Source organism: Suricata suricatta, chromosome 17, assembly GCF_006229205.1.
Source record: "Suricata suricatta isolate VVHF042 chromosome 17, meerkat_22Aug2017_6uvM2_HiC, whole genome shotgun sequence".
Lineage (NCBI taxonomy): Eukaryota > Metazoa > Chordata > Mammalia > Carnivora > Herpestidae > Suricata > Suricata suricatta.
The window spans coordinates 17,621,339-17,638,145 of NC_043716.1; the positions used below are offsets into that span (position 1 = coordinate 17,621,339).

Genomic DNA, 16,807 nt, shown 5'->3' on the forward strand with positions numbered 1-16,807 from the left:
AGAGGAAAGCCACAACAAATACGGGTGTGAAACCACGGAGGCAGTGCAGAGAGCCTCCTGGGGCCAGCCCCAGGGCCCTGACCCCTGCCAGCCAGCTCACACCCAGGCAAAGCCACACTAATAGTCCTGTAAGAATTTCACAAATGCTCCAAATCACTCCCTAATGGAGCTAGGTTGGCAAAGAGAAAAGCCTGGACTAACCAAAAGACCATGACGTCAAGACAGGCCTAGTTGACCCACGAGAAAAACAATTAGCTACAGTCTTTGTCTAAACACACAGAGACGTCATATGGCTAAATTAAGAATTAAAGTGGCAGATTACTTATACAAATGCTTGTTATCCTCAACTGGAGAAACCAGTACTAACCACATAAAGCCCTTGGGAGCATTCATACAGCCAAATGCAAAGCTTGGCACGTAGTAGGTGTGCAAAAACAATTTCTGTTGGAAGGGAATCAGAAGAGATGGAAACTTGCTGCCTTGAAAATTTTTGTAATAAAGCTGCATTTTACATGATCGTCAGCAGATGGCGCGAGGCAGCAACACTCAGGCAGGTGAAACCCGAGTAAGTGAAGCCTGCAGACTTTTCTTTTCCCAAACCAGCTTCCCTTTCTGTAAGGAAAGTTAAGTCGTAGTCTCCAGTTTCTGTAAGTCGTTTCCTCATCACAGTATAGGAGAAGATCTAACAGATGCTCATAAGCCATCCGCAAAAAGGTCTGTTCCTGCCTCCTGACAATTCACTGCCGCTGTGAAGGGCCCACCTCAAGCCCACCCACCCCTCTCTGTTTCCCAGCTGTGATACACAGTCAGCTCTCCAGACAGGTGTATGTGAGGTTCGGGCACCACCCAGGTGCCCAGGTGGACTGAGCACAGGGGCCACCGCAAGGGGCAGTTAGTGGAACCATGCAAAGGACTCACCTGGAAAGATAAACTGCTGTCTATGATGAATGAAGTAGGCAGCTTTAAACAGAAGAGGAGGTGAGTCACACACACAGAACAGCGAATGCGGCAAAGGAGGGGGCCCAGGCACGGGCTGCTAATGGGGTGCAGCAGAACGGCGTGACCCATGCAGGAAGGAGAAGAACTGGAAGGAAATGGGGGTGCCTCCAGGGAGGAAGGCTTGCCCTGGAGGGCTGGGGTTGGGAGCTCGCAGCCCCATTGCTGCAGAGCCCTGGTTGATGGCACTCGCCTCCCAGGCTCGCATCTCTGGAAATGTGCATGAGCTCAGAAGGGCGAAGTACTGAGAAGCGAATTGTGCCGTGTGCAGAGGAATGGTCTCCACCCACTCGGCCCCACAGTCCCCTCCAGAGGAGATGAGGCTTTAGCGACCCGACCTCATCATCCAAAGTGAAACAAAAACCCACCTCTCTTAAGGGTTTCTGAAGGGTATGCACTGAGGGTCTGCACTTCGTAAAACGGGTACAGGCAGCCTTTCCACATAAACTGAGTGGGGCAGAGTGGGAGGACGATAGGAGCTGCTCTTCCCCAGGTTAGCCACCAGGGGCCAGCACCGAGCACTGCCACGACCCTGGAGAGAATAGACCCTGGAGGGGGTGAGGGCTCTGTGCAGGGGACAATGAGGGCCCAGCCCAGGGACATCAGGGAAAGCTGAGAGGCGCTGGCTGACATCACAAAATGGACCTTTTCTGTGGCTGTTGTTTCTCAAACAGGCCCTTCCTTTTAGAAAAACCCAAACTAGAAGTTTGGCAAAAGACCCAGTTTCAGAGCATAATGACGGAGCAGAATGGGAGAGCAGGTCATTCAAATGGGCCATCGCCCCACTCCTGGGGAAGGGGGGTGGTGGAGAGGGGTGTGCGCAGCACGGTGCAGGGCAGAGCCAGCTAGCCAGGTGTGAGTTAAGGCGAAGGGACAGGCAAAAGAGAAACGATTCCTACAAAATCTCGGTCTCCCAGCACCCCTAAAAGAAATCCCTGGTGAAAAGGGCCCAGAGAGGCTACCCGGCTCCTGTGGCCGCATGAGGGTGTCTGGGCACAAGAAAAGCTGTGCTTCTGTCCTTCCCACCCCCCTGCACCCCTGCCCCGGGCCTGGAGCCCCAAGAGCCAGGCCTGACCAGGCCCAGAGCAAACTGGAGCCTCCCAGTGGCCGCTCCTTCCTCTGGGCTCTGCTCGCTGAAACTCATGGAGGGCCAAGGCCGACTGCAAGGAGCGGCCAGGGTGGCCGAAGCCAAGGCTCATCCTGAAATAGGCAAGTGGGCTGCACTCCGTTCCTTGGAGATACGGGACCCCCCCAGGCCTGGCCTAGCGGAGGGGGACCCCGTCCCTACAGAGCCCAGGGCAGCGGAGCTGTGGCAGAGTCAAGGTAGCAGGCACCTCCTCTGGGCCTCAGTGTCTGCATCTGCACAATGGGGATAACCTAACCCCAGCTTCACAGGGTCTCTTACTTCATGGAAAAGGGGACAAAAGCATCCCCTTAAGTAGCCTATGCAGGCCACAGAGCAGGGAAGCAATGGAGTCCAGGGCCTTCTGGGCCGGCCTCAGCTCCCTGTGCTGCCCGGCCTGCTTCCTGGGGCCTCAGCGGCCCTGAGCAAGTGATGCCGGCGAGAAGCCACACCACCCACGGGACAGCAGTGAGGGGACTGTGTCAAGAACCCAGGCCTCGTGCTCTCGCTTTGATCCTGGCTCCAGCTCACGTGGGCAAGCCACTTCCCCTGAGCCTCAGTGTCCCCATCTGTGACACGGTGTGACAGCAGCACCTACATCAGAGCTCCCTCAGATCTGAACACGGTAACGCCCCTGAGTTTTGCAGAGCCTGGCGCCCAGCAAAGGCGCTCAGTGGCGGCAGCGGCTGACCTTGAGCCTGCTGGGCTGTGCTGAGCAGCGGCCTCCCAGCCCACCGTGAGTGCACACAAAAGCCCCGAGGGCATGGTACCTGGGAAGTTGAACCTGCTGTCCCGCTGGCCAGGGGAGGGGTTGGGGGGCGTCGTGGCGCTGGATGGATTGGACGATGTCGGGAAGGGTGCAGGCGAGGAGGGCGTGGAGGACGTGGTGGAGGACGGGTTGCTGCTGGAGTCCAGGTGGTTCATGGCCGGAGGGTGCTCCTGCAGGGCCAGAGACACCAGAGGTGGGTGAGGACTGTCGCCGCCCTGCCCAGCTGTCCCCACCCCCCACGGCGGGACCCTCCCCTCCCTGCCTAAAAATGAGGAGGTCTGCCCAGGGCATCCTGCCGTTTTTACCTGATATTTGAGGGAACGACGGCACAGAGAGACCCTCACCTCGTGCCCATCCCCCTCAGTGACTCCTGCTCGTCCTTTTCCAGCTCAAATTTACTTTCCTCCAGGAGCCTTTCCGGAGCCTGGTGAGGACTACACAACTCCTCCTTCTGCTACCATAAAAGCAAGCACTTTTCATCACGCACTTGAACTACACTTTGTCAAGGGCAGCCATCTTGGGTGGTTTTCTGCAGAATGTCCTATGTGTCCCACAAAGGCAGGGACGCTACCCGTGATATCCCAGCACCTGGCTCTGAGCCAAGCACAGAGCAGGGTTGGTTTTTTTTTTAATGAATTAAATTCAGCCTCTGGTGTTTATTTAGTGTGTGGTACCCAGTGGTGTCTAATAAATGCTCCCCTCACTCTTCTGCAGGCTAGGACTGCCCAGTGGTTTGGGCCCTAGCAAGGTCAAAAGACCAGCTGAGAGAGGGCTATGGAGTGGGGGCGGGGGTCTACCTTACATGGGACCCTGGCCCTGACCCACTTCCCAGACCCGAACTCCAATCCCTTGGTGGACAGGGCTGGAATTCCTTGGTCAGGATGCTGGGTCCAGGGACACCTGGCTGGCTTGGTCAGGAGAATGTGTGACTCTTGCCCTTGAGGTTCTAGGTTCAAGCCTCACATTGGGGGTAGAGATTACTTAAAAATAAATCTTAAAAAAAAAGTCGGGGCCAAATTAGATAAATGCTCAGTTCACCAGGTTTTTCTTCTGCAGGCCCAAAGTCTCTAGGGAGCCCACGGGACTCCAGAACCTTCCAAAGCTATGCAGTGGGCCTCACGGTGCGGGGACAGCCACCACCGTGAGGGATGGTGTCATACACAGGTCGGGGAGGGAGCCGGGTCCTCTGAGAGCCCATCTCAGTTCCTCAGGGACAGGCCGCCAGGGCAGGGGGAGGCGTGACAAGGCCAACCCACTCCCAGCCTCCCCTCGGACCCTGTGTGACTCTGCTCCAATCACCCCACCTTTCCGGGCCACAGCGGTTCTCTACCAAACGGGGGTATCGGCTGCTGCTTCAAACACGGTCCTTCATGTGTCCGATGTTCAATACAAAGGTTTGCCCACTGCCCACCGTGCGCCGGTGCAGGCCCCAGGGACTGGGCAGGAGCAAGATCACATGGCTCTGGCCTCCAGAGCACCGCTGGGGAGACAGGCCATCAGCCAGGGGACCCTCAGCCCACGCCTGGGCAAACCCTCTCTGTAAATGCCGAGGGGGTGTCTCAGGCGGGGGGGGATGGTGGGTGCCAAAGGCCCGAAGTGGGAGTGGGCTGAGCCGGTGTGAGCCAGGGCGGCTGGAGAAGAGGGTGGAAAGACAGGCTGGCCCTTGAGAGATAAAGGGCCAAACACAGGCCCTCGGCACAGTGCTGGGCACCTGACGGGAACTTAGTACCTGTCAGCCCATGTTATGAGAATGGCCATCAACAGGGGTCAGGGAAGGATGACAGGCGGTCAGTGCCCTCGGGGACGTGAGAGAAGGCACCACCCAGAACTCTGTGGGGTCAGGGCCAGGCAGGTGCATGCAGGAGGGGGTGCACCCGGTGTTGCTGGGGAGAGAACAATGCTGGCAGGGTGGGAGTGGCAGGTCAGGGGCCCAGCATCCCGCCCGAAGACGCGCGCTCATCTGTGACAGGCTGGACAGCACACGCAGCTCCCGACAAGCAAGTTCATGCCCATCGGTCCGTTACCCTAACAACACCCTGTGAACCAAGCACTCTCATCCCCACTTTACAAACTAGGAAACTGAGGCTCAGAGAGGTACAGGAATTTGCCCAAGGTCGCAGAAACAAGAAAGGTGGCTAGTCGGGACTGGGGCTCAGGTCTGTGGTCCTATGCCCCCACACCCCTATTTCTGGGGTGGGGTGACCGCCACTGTTAGGGGAAATGCAATGACAGGAGAGGACACAAGGGCAGGCATATAAGAGTCGTCACCTCTGAGGCAGTGGCTCCCCTTGTTGGACTAGGAGACGTGGCCACGGTCCCTCCCAGTACAGCCCCCCGCCCACCCCAAGTTGCATCTTCAGGGTCCCTGATCTAACCAGTCTCGTCACCTGCTTCTCTTCTCTCTGCCCAAACTCTACCCAGGCCGGCCCAAGCCACAGAAGGCTAACCATGGCCCCGGAGAAGCCAGTCATGCGCCCCTCGGTGGGGAGGCAAGGGCATGCCAAGCCCTGGGCTGGGGCACAGCACACTTGAAGGCCCACGGGCGGCACGGCCACCATTAGAGGCCATCAGAAGCCTCCAACAGAGGCCAGGCAAGGTGTGGCGGTCTTGCAGACGCCTCGCACACGTGTGCCTGGACCGTGACAGGTCTGCGAGACGCTCCTTTCCACTATCTGTGTCCTGCAGCAAACACGTGTCCAGGCTCTGGAACGACATTGCACATTCACACGCTACTTCTGAAGGTATGTTTGCCGCACAGGGACCAAGGCCGGGCCCTGGGGCTGCGCGGCCGCTGAGACTTCTGCTCTGGGCCTGCCCCTTGCTCACGAGGGATGCCAGCCTCAGTTTCCTTGTGGTAAATGGACGGAAGATCCGTATGTGAGTTTTAGAACCACTGAGAGGGCCAGAAGAAGTATCGACGGAAAAAATTCCCAGCTCGGGGTAAGCGCTCAGGGGATGTTAGGTCACAACGGAGAAAGCGGGTCAGGGGCATGTAACTCTGATCTGGACCTAAATGTGAAGTCTAGGGCACAGTGAAAGACAGGGTTCCGGAAGGCCACCCTCTGGTCCTGGACCCCAGATTGCATGCCCCCTTCCCTGCTGGATCTCCGCATTATGGGGGGAGGCCCAGCGCAAGGAGGGGGGGTTCTCCCACAGCCCAGCATACCTTCTTTGTCAGTGCTTTGGGGAGGGTTCCGAAGTGGGGCTCAGCTGCTCTGTCCACCGGGTTGTTGATGTCCGAGGGGACGGATTCCGTCCTCCGAAGCCTGGGTTCTATTTGAAAAGGGGGATCCGTTAGTAGAGAACGGAGCAGGCCACAGAAATGACCCTCCCCGCCCCCGAATCCAGCAAGTGGAGAAGAGGTGGAACACTCACGTGGGAGGAAGGATATTCTACAGGCCGGGGCTTCTTTTGTGCACTTGTTGTGACACTTCAATCTGGTAAAGAAGGCAGGGTCAGCGCCCGGAGGGTCATGCGGGGCTCCCAGGGCACCCACGGGACCCCGGGCGTCACCTGGCAGTTCTGTGCCCTGCCTGCCTTGATCGTCACAAATCCCTCAACAAACGTGAGCTCCGAAGTGTGGAACGTCCCCCGTGGACCAGTGTGAGAGGCCACTGTTGAGCATGACCAGTTTAGGTCCTACCCATTTAACACGTTGCGGGGCCCACGTCTCTCTTCTCTCAAGAAAAGGAGACCCTCCACCCTCATTCAGAAAGCTGGAGCCAGAGCTGAACTGACAAAGAAGAAGAATCCCAAGGAGAATGAATGTCTGTGTTAGCCAGGGGCGCCAGGGGCAGCCCCTCCTGCTGCATTCCAGCACGGGTCACATGGTCAGAGGGCCAGCAAGGGCCGGAAGCTTCAGTTTGGTCCTATCCGCCCTACCACATCTTGGGGTTCTTCAAGACGAAACGGGCTGACAGGGCCCTACCAACACCCCTCTACACTTGTAGGAGCGCACAGGGCTCAGAAGTCACTCTGTGCTCTCCACGTGAAAGGTATTACTTAAAAGGGAGCGGGAGGTCCCCAATTTAAAGCCGGGAGCCACAGGAGACCTAGGCTGGGGGCAAAGCTCTGGCGTCCCCGAGGCGGTCAGGGGAGTCACTGGGAAAACACAATGTACCCAACGGACCCGCAGGGACCCGTCACCTCGTCTGGCGGGAGCCCAAGTGCTTTTACTCCACACACTAGCTCGGAATCTGGGAGCAATCCTGGTAGATGAAGAGGCCTGGAATCCTCTTCCCTGTTGTAAAAATGAGGCCCAGAGAGAGCAAGCGTCTTGTCCCAGGTCACAAAGCAACAGAGGGCAGTATGGTCCAGAAGCAAAGACGCTAGGCCCATCCTCTGTAGGGCAAGGGTAGCCAGATAGCAGAAGACACTCCGGCCCCCACACCATTCCCTGTCCTCATCCTGTGTCCTCCCAAAAAGCACAATGGTAGGAAACAAGAAAGTGGGGTTTGTATACAATCTACGTTCTCCCTGAACTCTCCTCTCCGGGGACTACCACCACCTGTCTGTTTTTACCACTGCCTGTCCCCTTCTACATCTAAAGCATAAGGCTAAACTTCAGAACTCCTTAGAGTTTCCAGAATGGCTCTCCCACATTTCCCACTAACTTTGTACAAAGTAAAAGACCTGGAATTCTCGTTCTTCCTTGGTCTATCTGGTAAATTCTACTCATCCTTCGAAGCCCACCTCAGATTCCCCTTCTTCTGGGAAGGTCTTGCTTGATGCTTCCTGAACCTCCCTAGAAAAGGGCTGATCGTACCAGGTGTGCCAAACAGGTTCACAAAGAGATTCAAGAACTTTCAAAGGAATCCCCTTGAATTTGGACTCAGCTGACAGCCAAGAATCAAGCAGCAGGGCTGTTACTAACACGTGGTGTTTCCACCCTCGCCCATCCTCCGCTCTTCACCTGCAGTGCTTGCATTTCACTCCGAACATCATGCTCTTCTGGCACACATGACAGACCTGTGACAGCCAAGACTTGGTGGAGAACCTGCGGGGGGAGGACACCAGAAACGCTCACGTGGCTAGGAGACCAGAGCCTGCACAGGGCAGGGCCCCAGGGCAACCGGGGCACTGGGTTCCATCCCGGAGCCATGAGAACCCTCTCCGGGGAGGGGTGGGGGGAGAGACGCCTTTCCCCTGGGCATTCAGGTTTCCCAGCCACAAAGCCACCACTGCCCAGCTCCTAAAGTCAGTGTGGTCACCAATGCCGCCCTGTGGCAGCAGCGACTGAAATGACAAGTGTGCGCACCGCACAATTCTGATCTTAGCAGTTTATCCCACAGATACCCCCGCCAGTGTCAAATGATGTACAGACAAGGTTACTACCCCCTGCGTATCTGCAGCAGCAAAAGACTATAAACAGGGGTGCGTGGGGGGCCCGGCTGGCTGGGCGACCGACGCTTGATTTCAGCTCAGATCATGATCTTGAGGGTCATGGGATAGAGCCACGTGTCGGTTCTGCAGTGACAGCAAGGAGCCCGCCTGGGTCTCTCTCTCCCTCCTCTCTGTCCCTCTCTCACTTGCTCTCTCTTTCAAAATAAATAATAATAAATAAGCTTTAAAAAAAACTGTAAAAAATCTATGTTCTTTTGGTGTATCGGTGACCGACTGTGTACGGGCCAGCCCAGTCACACAATGGGACACCGTGCGGCCAGAAAATAAGGAAGCTCTTTTTTGTGTACAAATATGGAATGATCTCCAAATTATATTATCAGGGAAAAAATACTACATGACTCATTAGTATGAAGTTCAAATACAGGAAAAAGTGACCTACGATGACATAAATGAACCGGCACCTCTGGGTGGTATTGTTACTGACTGGAAAGGACCACAGACCAGTTTCGGGGGTGTGGTCCGGAATGCTCTGAATCCTCCCTCACCCAGCTGGTGCACATGGGTGTGTGCATATGTAAAACGTGCACTCAGCTATGGAAATGATGCCTCCACTTTAAAAAAAAAAGATTTTTTTAACATTTATTTTTGAGAGACAGAGACAGAGCATGAGCAGGGTAGGGGCAGAGAGAGAGGGAGACACAGAATCCAAAGGAGGCTCGAGGCTCTGAGCTGTCAGCACAGAGCCTGAGGGGGGAGGGCCTTGAACTCACGAACCGCAAGATCATGACCTAAGCCAAAGTCGGACACTTAACTGACCAAGCCACCCAGATGCCCCACTTAAAAAATTTTTTTTAATGTTTATGTATTTTTGAGAGAGGGAGGGAGAGAGAACATGAAAAGTGGAGGGACAGAGAAAGAAGGAAACACAGAATCGAAAGATGCCTCCATTTTTAAAAGAAAAAAAAGCGAAGGGTAGAACAGTGTCAATAATATACATAGTATCTGTGTGAAAATAGAAAAAGGAGGCCAAAAAATATACACATGTATTTGCTTGTATAAAAATTATCTCCAGAAACTGCCAAAATCCGCCTACAGGGGGACCTAGAAGGCTGGGGACAGCCGGAAGGCTGCACATGCACCCCCCCTTTCTCTGCCTCTTGAATTCTGAATGTATTACAACCCAAACTAAGTCAAAACTTAAGAAATTTTAAAACCCCAAAAGATAGACTGGAAGGAAGGATGGGGGTTGAGCCAGAGAAAAAGCCTAGGGCAGTCTACAGGGTGGGGAGGCCTAAGGGCAGAAAGAACTCACGTTTGTTGGAGGAATAGATTTTTCAAAGCGTAGTAGTATAAGATCGTAGTAACAACAGAACAAATAGCAACAGTATTTGGGGAACGGTTTGTAATGGATCTGTAAACATTAGCTCACTCAGTTCTTAGAACCACCCCCGGGGAGTTAGGCAGGTCTGAGATTCTCCGTACACAGGCAAGGGAACCAGAGAGGTTAGGGGATTTTCCCGAGGTCACACAGCTGGGAAGCTGTGCAGCAGGGTCCGGACCCAGCGGCCTCAACATAGAGCTTGCAGGGCTTCTCTGAGAGATCACTAGAGCAGAGCACAAGAGAAAGAGCATGGGCTCTGGGGTCAGAATGCATTTCTGTGGGGTGCCTCAGAACCTCTGCAAATATGGCCGACATGCTCACCTCTCAGGGACCTGGGGCGACCACATGTGTGAATGCGCAGTGCACTCGAGTGTTACGGTCCCCATCCAGACAAGATGGGTGCTTCCAGGGACTAGGACAAAGGCCCCCATGTCCCTGGAGTGCCTTTTTTTTTTTTTAAGTTTTAATTTATTTTATGAGAAACAGAATCCCAAGGGGGCTCCATCCGCACTGCCAGCATGGAGCCCAACATGGGGCTCACACTCACGAACCGTGAGACCATGGCCTGAGCCGAAATCAAGAGTCAGATGCTTAACGGACTGAGCCACCCAGGTGCCCCCTCTCCTCACCCCCCCCCCAAAGTACCTTTTAAGGAGCCCTGATCCTGCCTCTCTGGGATCTACATATTCTCTCGGGGCTTTAATCTCCTTTATTGACAAAAGTGGGGACAGGGGAGCAGCTCGGTGGTATCAGAGATGACCTCCACCAGGAAGTTGTGTAAACAGGGCAAAATGGTGGTGAGGTCCGGGGCTGAGAAGAGACACGTGCTAGGAAGGGGTGTGGGGTGTGGGGGTAAAAGCCTCCCCAGACCAGGGAAGGACCCTGGACAGCTTTCCCCCACTAGGACTAGACCAAAACACTTTAGATTTTCTTACTGAGAGAGGCCTGGAACGTGGGTTTAAAAAAACCCAGAAGGCGTGACAGTGACGTCACTGAGCAGGGCTGGAGAGCCTGGCAATATGGGGGGGGGGACTGCTGTTGCCCCCAGGGGAGGGCAGTCTCTGCCCCATGTGGAAGGAAGCGGCAGGTCGGGAAACCCTCAGGGGCAAGCTGACACAGCCCACACCCTCTGTGAAAGCAGGTGCATCCAAGACGAAAGAAAGAGCTGATCCTGGCGTGCCCCAGATCTGGGCTGCCACGCGCCCCTCTCAGGCTAGGGCCTCTGCTTGTGCACCAAGCGCTTCCCAGTGCTGGACCAATGAAACTCAGGTGCACATCGCCCCATTTTACCCTCATCACAGGATGGGGAAGGAAGTCTTGTCAGCCGAGGGGGAAACTGAGGCTCTGAGAGATTACTGGCATGCAGAGGCAGAATGGGTGGGGTTCTCGTCCTGTGCTGGGAGGCTTGCTCACATCCTGGGAAAATCACTCTGGGAGTCTTGGGTACTGATGAAGGAGGCCCTGGGACCTTCCCTTGCATGGCTTGTCCCGACTGTCAGCCGGGGCCTCTCTTCCATGGGATTCAAGTAGAATCCATGGGCATCAGCCCCGATGGGGCTCCAGAGGTGTCTGGGCGCCATCCAGAGGACACAGTCACTACCTCACTGGCAGCATGAGCTCGGGCAAATTACTCAAGCCCTAGGAGCCACAGCCAGGTCTCCACCTCTGGGTAAGAATTCCACGGGGGTGGAGGGGGCGGGGGCGGGGGGGAGGTGGTAACGAAAGGCCCTGGTAAGTTGCAAAGCTCTCAACAAGTGTGCCCCCACGGTGCTTCCAAAAGGCTTTAGCAAGGGACAGTCAGAGCACAGGCATCCCGAGGCATCGCTCCGCCAGTCATCTGGGCTGAGGTCATGCACACACACCTGTTGTCAGGGCTAAGCCTTCCAGGGGGTCCACGGCACAGGCCCATCTCAGCCTACGCCAGCTCACACCAGCACCGGCGTGACTAGAAGTTATTAGAAATCCAGACTGCTAAGCAGAGAACTTTAGGGACATGGCCTGGGGTTTGGGGTTTGAATGCTTCGAGGGCTCCGATGTGTGGCCAGGTGTAGGCCCCACGTGATCCTGTGCAGGACCTGTGGGGAGCACTCAGCTCCTCCTCCAGGAGACACTGAGCCTGGTCCTGGGACCTGTGTGCTCCTGCAGCGGGGTGAGGAAGAGACCCATGGAGGGACAGGGGAGGACCCAGCAAGTCCACACGGCCACTAGTGACAGGCAGCATCTCTGGGTGGGTGCAGGGCTATGTCCAGAGAGGTGATGGGCAGACCAGAGGCAAAGAGTCCCCGAGAAGCAAGGATCAGGACAGACCCCTCCCCGCCAAAATGAGGAAATGTGGAGCAGCCACTTTGTGGGAGCACTGACACACACAGGTCCCAGCCCAGGTCTGTGCCCTGTCCCCGCCCCAGCCTGGCTGGACCTACCTGTGAGTCACTGACAGCCCGATGTCCCTTCGTACCATCTGTGGGGATCCGTACGGGAGATCTGCAGGGAAAGAGGCCAGGCTGAGCAGGCTGAGGAAGCCTGTGCCTCGGACCTTCTAGATCAGAGACCACAGGCTGGGTGGGTGTGAGGACTCACCATGTAGTAGATCAGTGTTTCCCTGAACATTCGAAACAGGGGCAGGCTGGGCAGGCCAGGGCGGCATGGCTGCCCTCATGCCTGGCCTGCTTCTCCTACACACGCTACTGCCTGGGCTCCACAGATGGTCTAGAAACTACCGCTGTGTGGCTTCTGGCTGCAGCGAGAGGCAGGCCTGAAGGGCAGCGGACAGAGCAGAGGGGAGGACAGGAGTCCCGCCTACACCCCTCTTCTGCACTCCCTCACGGATGAATCCGCAGGCCACCGGCTCGCCTTGCGAGGGCTTACTTCTGGCCACTTCCTGTTTAGTGAGTAGGCACCGTGTGGCCCTTGGCAGAGCGTTTGAGACTGGGCAGCTATGGAACACATCTGATACCCATCTGGCCAGAAGCACCTGGAGAACTTTGCTCTGAGGGCCACCACCAGGGCCCGACCTGGGCAGGGAGGGCAGGGACAAGGGAGTTTTTACCATGCTCCCAGGTGGCCCAGCCCCACTAGCCACTGGCAAGTGTCAGGTCACAAGCTCCAAGATGGGTTTTTCATCTGCCTTCCACAGGGCACCCTGGGCTCTCCCTGTCCTAATCCTGGGCTTCCCCATCAGAACAGGTTCCTCCAGTGTTGACGGAGGAGCAGCAGGAAGCAACCGGGCCATCCATGGGCAGCCCACATCTCCCACTGCCCTTCAGCCCCATCTCCACCTTGCACCCTGCCCCCTCCCGCTTCTGCTCCCTCCACCTGTGTACCCCCCTCTTGCCCCTCCTCTACCTGTGCACCCCCTGCCCTCCTCCACCCCTCCCGCTTCTGCCCCTCCTCCACCTGTGCACCCCCTGCCTTCCCCCACCCCTCCTGCTTCTGCCCCTCCTCCACCTGTGCACCCCTTGCCCTGCAAGCAGAACGTGGTGGGGTTTTCCCTAGAAAGAGGGTCTAAACTTTTATCCAGTTATCAAAAGGAACCACACCCCAGAAAGGTCAGGAACACGGTGTTCAGGGGATCTCTAGCTGCCTCTTGTCCTCAGAGTCAGCAACATCCCTACACCCCGCTGTCCCCATTGCTGGCCTGGCACACACCTGGTGCTCATTAAGTCCTGGCTCACTTAGCACAAGTACCGCATACCGGAGCACATGGAGAAGGGCACACGGGAGGCTCTGACTCCACCTCCTCCAACAAGGGAGTGTGACCAGGACCAAAAGGCCCTTTGCTGCTCCCTGATGATTCAGGAACTTACCATCACACAGCCCCACCCACCCATAGGCACATCTGCCCTGGAGCTGACTTGACCCAACTCCCATCTGGGATCCTCCCCTCCCTGGCCCTCATCATGAGGGCCATCAAAGCACATGGGTCTAACAGGTAGAAACAGACCATGGAAAAATGTGATTTCAACCATGTGTCTGTACTCAACCGATGACTGACCCGCAATGTGCTGCAGCCGTAGGATAGGAGGGAGAGGGGACAGCACAGGAGCACCTAAGGCCACCCCTGACCCAGACAAAACACGCATCCTGAGGACCCCGTTCTGCCTCTGGCGAGCAGGGCGGCCAGTCTCCCTGCCTCGGTGCCTGCATTACTACAGCAGCCGGGAGGATGACAGGATGAGGCCGCCCTCGGGGATGCAGGGGCTGGGGTCTCCTCGGGGCTCCAGGAAGGGCCCTGGGGTCTGCCCCCATGCCCTGGGGAAGGGGCCTCCCTCCTCACTCACCCCATGCCTCCCCGGTGGGCTCGCCAGCTTCACCTCAGCTGGTGATGGCTGGTGCCCTCTGCTCTGGCTCAGTAGAGACGCACTACACAAGGACCTGCTGCCATCCGGGAGGTGGAGGGGCGGGAAAAGGTATCTGGGGCTGCCTGGGCTCCTCCGTCCTCTCCCCAAGGGGCATTCCCATTTGCACCCCCTGATCTCTTGGCGCTGCATGAGTAGCCAGGCCACACTCCTGCCCCCCCGGGGTTATTCCTCTCCTGAAGACGGGGGTCCCCAGACATCAGCTGGGTCCTATGGACTGCTAACATCCTCTTGCCACCAGACAGACGGGCTACCGCAGCGGCCCAGCAGACGAGGCTCCCTGCCAGAGGTCACCTGTGGGGATGGCAGGGTGCTGACCTGTGGAGGGACTGACCCCAGCCCATGGCAATGTTAAGGTCCCCGCTTTGCAGAGAGCAGCTCCTGGCTGGGCTGAAGCCGCCTCGTGTCACCCTGTCCTAGAGCTACTTCCTGGGGGTGGTTCCCAGCACCTCTGCTTCTGGATGGCAGAAAGTCCCACTGGACTGAGAGAGGGTCAAAGAAATCCACCCCTGACGGGGACAGCAGGACAGACACGACTCCCGGGCGGCAGAGGGGATGAAAATGAATCACTCTTACCAAACCTGCAGGAGACAAAAGAGAGAGAAAAAGTGGGATGACATCACCATGCAGCCTCGGTGTGTCCCTCAGAGCACCACTCCCTAGGAGGGAGCGGGCAGTGTGCTCAGATGAGGACACTGAGCCCCTAGGGCATGGGGCCAGGCGGGCTGCGTGACTATGGGGACAGCTGCTCAACGTGAAGGGCCAGAAGTGCCCTCTCTGGGCCTCCCTGTGGGCACAGAAGCAATTCCCCTGCTCCCGCGCCACACGCTCTCGTCCATCAGTTTATCTAAGCCTCCAGCCACACAGCACCATCCGGGGCGCTCGGTCTCACAACTGAGGAAATGGGCTCATGGTCTCTGAGATCACCTACCCGCATGCAGGGACACCTCAGGCGTCCAGAGCCCTGTGGGGAGGGGTGCTCGGGGTCTAGGCAGGAGATGGGGAAGTGTCTGGATAGTAGGGCGAGGAGAAAAGAAACGTGGTCCCCAAGGAGGGCCAGGTGGGAACGTGCCTTGTGCGAGCTTGTCCCAGGGGCTGCCGCTGGCCCTGCAACAAAGAAAGCGGGGGGGGGGGGGGGAGACGCAGGCCACCCAGGCCACCCCCTGGGCTCCCTGGGGGTCCAGGGTCAGTGCTGGTTCTTGTGGTTCTGTGTGGACTTGACTCATAGCTCCGGGGTGACGCCCAGATTACCAGCTATGGGACCTGAGTGGTGTCATCTGCCCGAGGATGCTGCTCCTCTCGGGGAAAAATGAGACAAACAGATGCACTGAGTTTACCCACTGAGATGCCCTCCAGTGACCCACGTCTGCGTGTCCACATGGCACTCCTACCGTGCCCTCTGGAGAAGAGGATCCAGAAGGGGTGCAGAAGTCCCTTCTGGGGAGGGGGAGGCGGTGGGACACCAGCCCCCAGCAGGATAGGCTGACTGGGGGTGTCTGGGTGGGTCACACCATGCATTTCTCTCCTTGGGTGACATACTCAAAACCGTCAGAGATGTCCGGGGCCCATGCCATAAGGAACCCAAGACAGCCTTCGCCAGGACAGGGGGAGCAAGCCCACCGAAGACCAGACAAGGAGAGTGTGTGTCAGGAGAAAAGCCTGGTTCCCAGCCCTCAGAGGTACAGGAAGGTAGGAGGCACCCAGAGAAACTTCTGTCCTTCCCCTCTGCCCCACCCACAGGGTACACCGATGAGGGCAATTTTTGTAATAGGAAAACTGACAATGACCTGAAGGTCGTCCCTCAGGAGGGGAAGCGTTAAACGATACAATGAAATGATATGAAAAAGTTAAAAAGATAAGGTAGTTTGAGTAATTGTAGGTATATACAAAACTGATAACCTGGTTAGCTCTGAAAGGGCGTCGGGGATGACTGAGGGAGCACGGTGGGGGTGACATCACCCGTCTACCCTACGATCACAGACTGCATGAGCTACAAAGTTCTGCACCTCGGACCATGTGACACTTAGTACCTATTTAAGTATATAGATTAAGAAAATTTTCTACAGAAAAAGAGTAACGTATTTTAAGATATAGGGACATGGCGTTCTCAGAGAGAACAAGGTAAGTTAAAAAAAATAGGTTATAGAACAGAGTACATGGTATTTTATAGTCATCAGAGATTTCAGCCAGACATTCTAGTTCTCTCCATCTGAGCACATGGGAGAATGACATTTCTCGGATCCTTTGTTTGAGTAGGGTCACAAATGGTGTGTGGAATTTGTAGTAAAAGAGCATTTAATTTTGAATGTTTAACATGTAAAAGTCTTTCCTCCTCTGCCCTAGTGGAATGTTCCAGACAATGTCCCAGAAAGTGGCTGTTCTGTCAGCCAGGGACCTAGAGTGAGGCCGACTCATGACAGACAGGTAGCATAAGCAAGAAAGAAATCTTTTGTTGTTTTAAGATCCACAGAGCTAGGGGCTATTTGTTACTGCAACATAACCTGGTTGATCCTGACTGATACAAGGTGTGTGTGTGTGTGTGTGTGTGTGTGTGTGTGTGTGTGTGTGGGTGTGGGTGTGGGTGTGGGTGTGTGTGTGTGTGTGTGTGTGTGTGTGTGTGTGTCCGTCCGTCCCCGTCCCGTCCGTCCATACCCAGAAGGAACCTAGCAGGATTCAGCCCAAACTGGTAACGTAGCCTGGAGAGTGGACCGAGAGAGGCACTTTTCACTTGGCACACTTCGTGTCGATTTTATGTGTCCTTTTAAACTACAGCCTGTATTACCTTTGTAATGGGAAAGCCCTATGCAGACCTGGCAAACTGAGCACCAGCCTGGCAGGAG

The 16,807-nt window shown here is 56.1% G+C and overlaps 1 protein-coding gene across 6 annotated transcripts in view; it reads right to left on the minus strand.

The window, feature by feature from the left end:
* The window catches only part of KSR1 (kinase suppressor of ras 1), a 155,481-nt gene that overhangs the window by 25,276 nt on the left and 113,398 nt on the right, over positions 1 to 16,807 (minus strand). For 5 of the 6 annotated variants that reach the window (XM_029928992.1, XM_029928994.1, XM_029928995.1 and 2 more), the window contains 7 exons: positions 14,544 to 14,548; positions 12,033 to 12,093; positions 7,801 to 7,884; positions 6,264 to 6,325; positions 6,055 to 6,161; positions 2,890 to 3,058; positions 919 to 960 (listed from right to left, as the gene is read on the minus strand). In XM_029928992.1, the coding sequence (XP_029784852.1) occupies positions 919 to 960; positions 2,890 to 3,058; positions 6,055 to 6,161; positions 6,264 to 6,325; positions 7,801 to 7,884; positions 12,033 to 12,093; positions 14,544 to 14,548 (530 nt within the window). The remainder of the gene's footprint in view (positions 1 to 918; positions 961 to 2,889; positions 3,059 to 6,054; positions 6,162 to 6,263; positions 6,326 to 7,800; positions 7,885 to 12,032; positions 12,094 to 14,543; positions 14,549 to 16,807) is intronic. The other variant, XM_029928993.1, reaches the window with a different exon arrangement.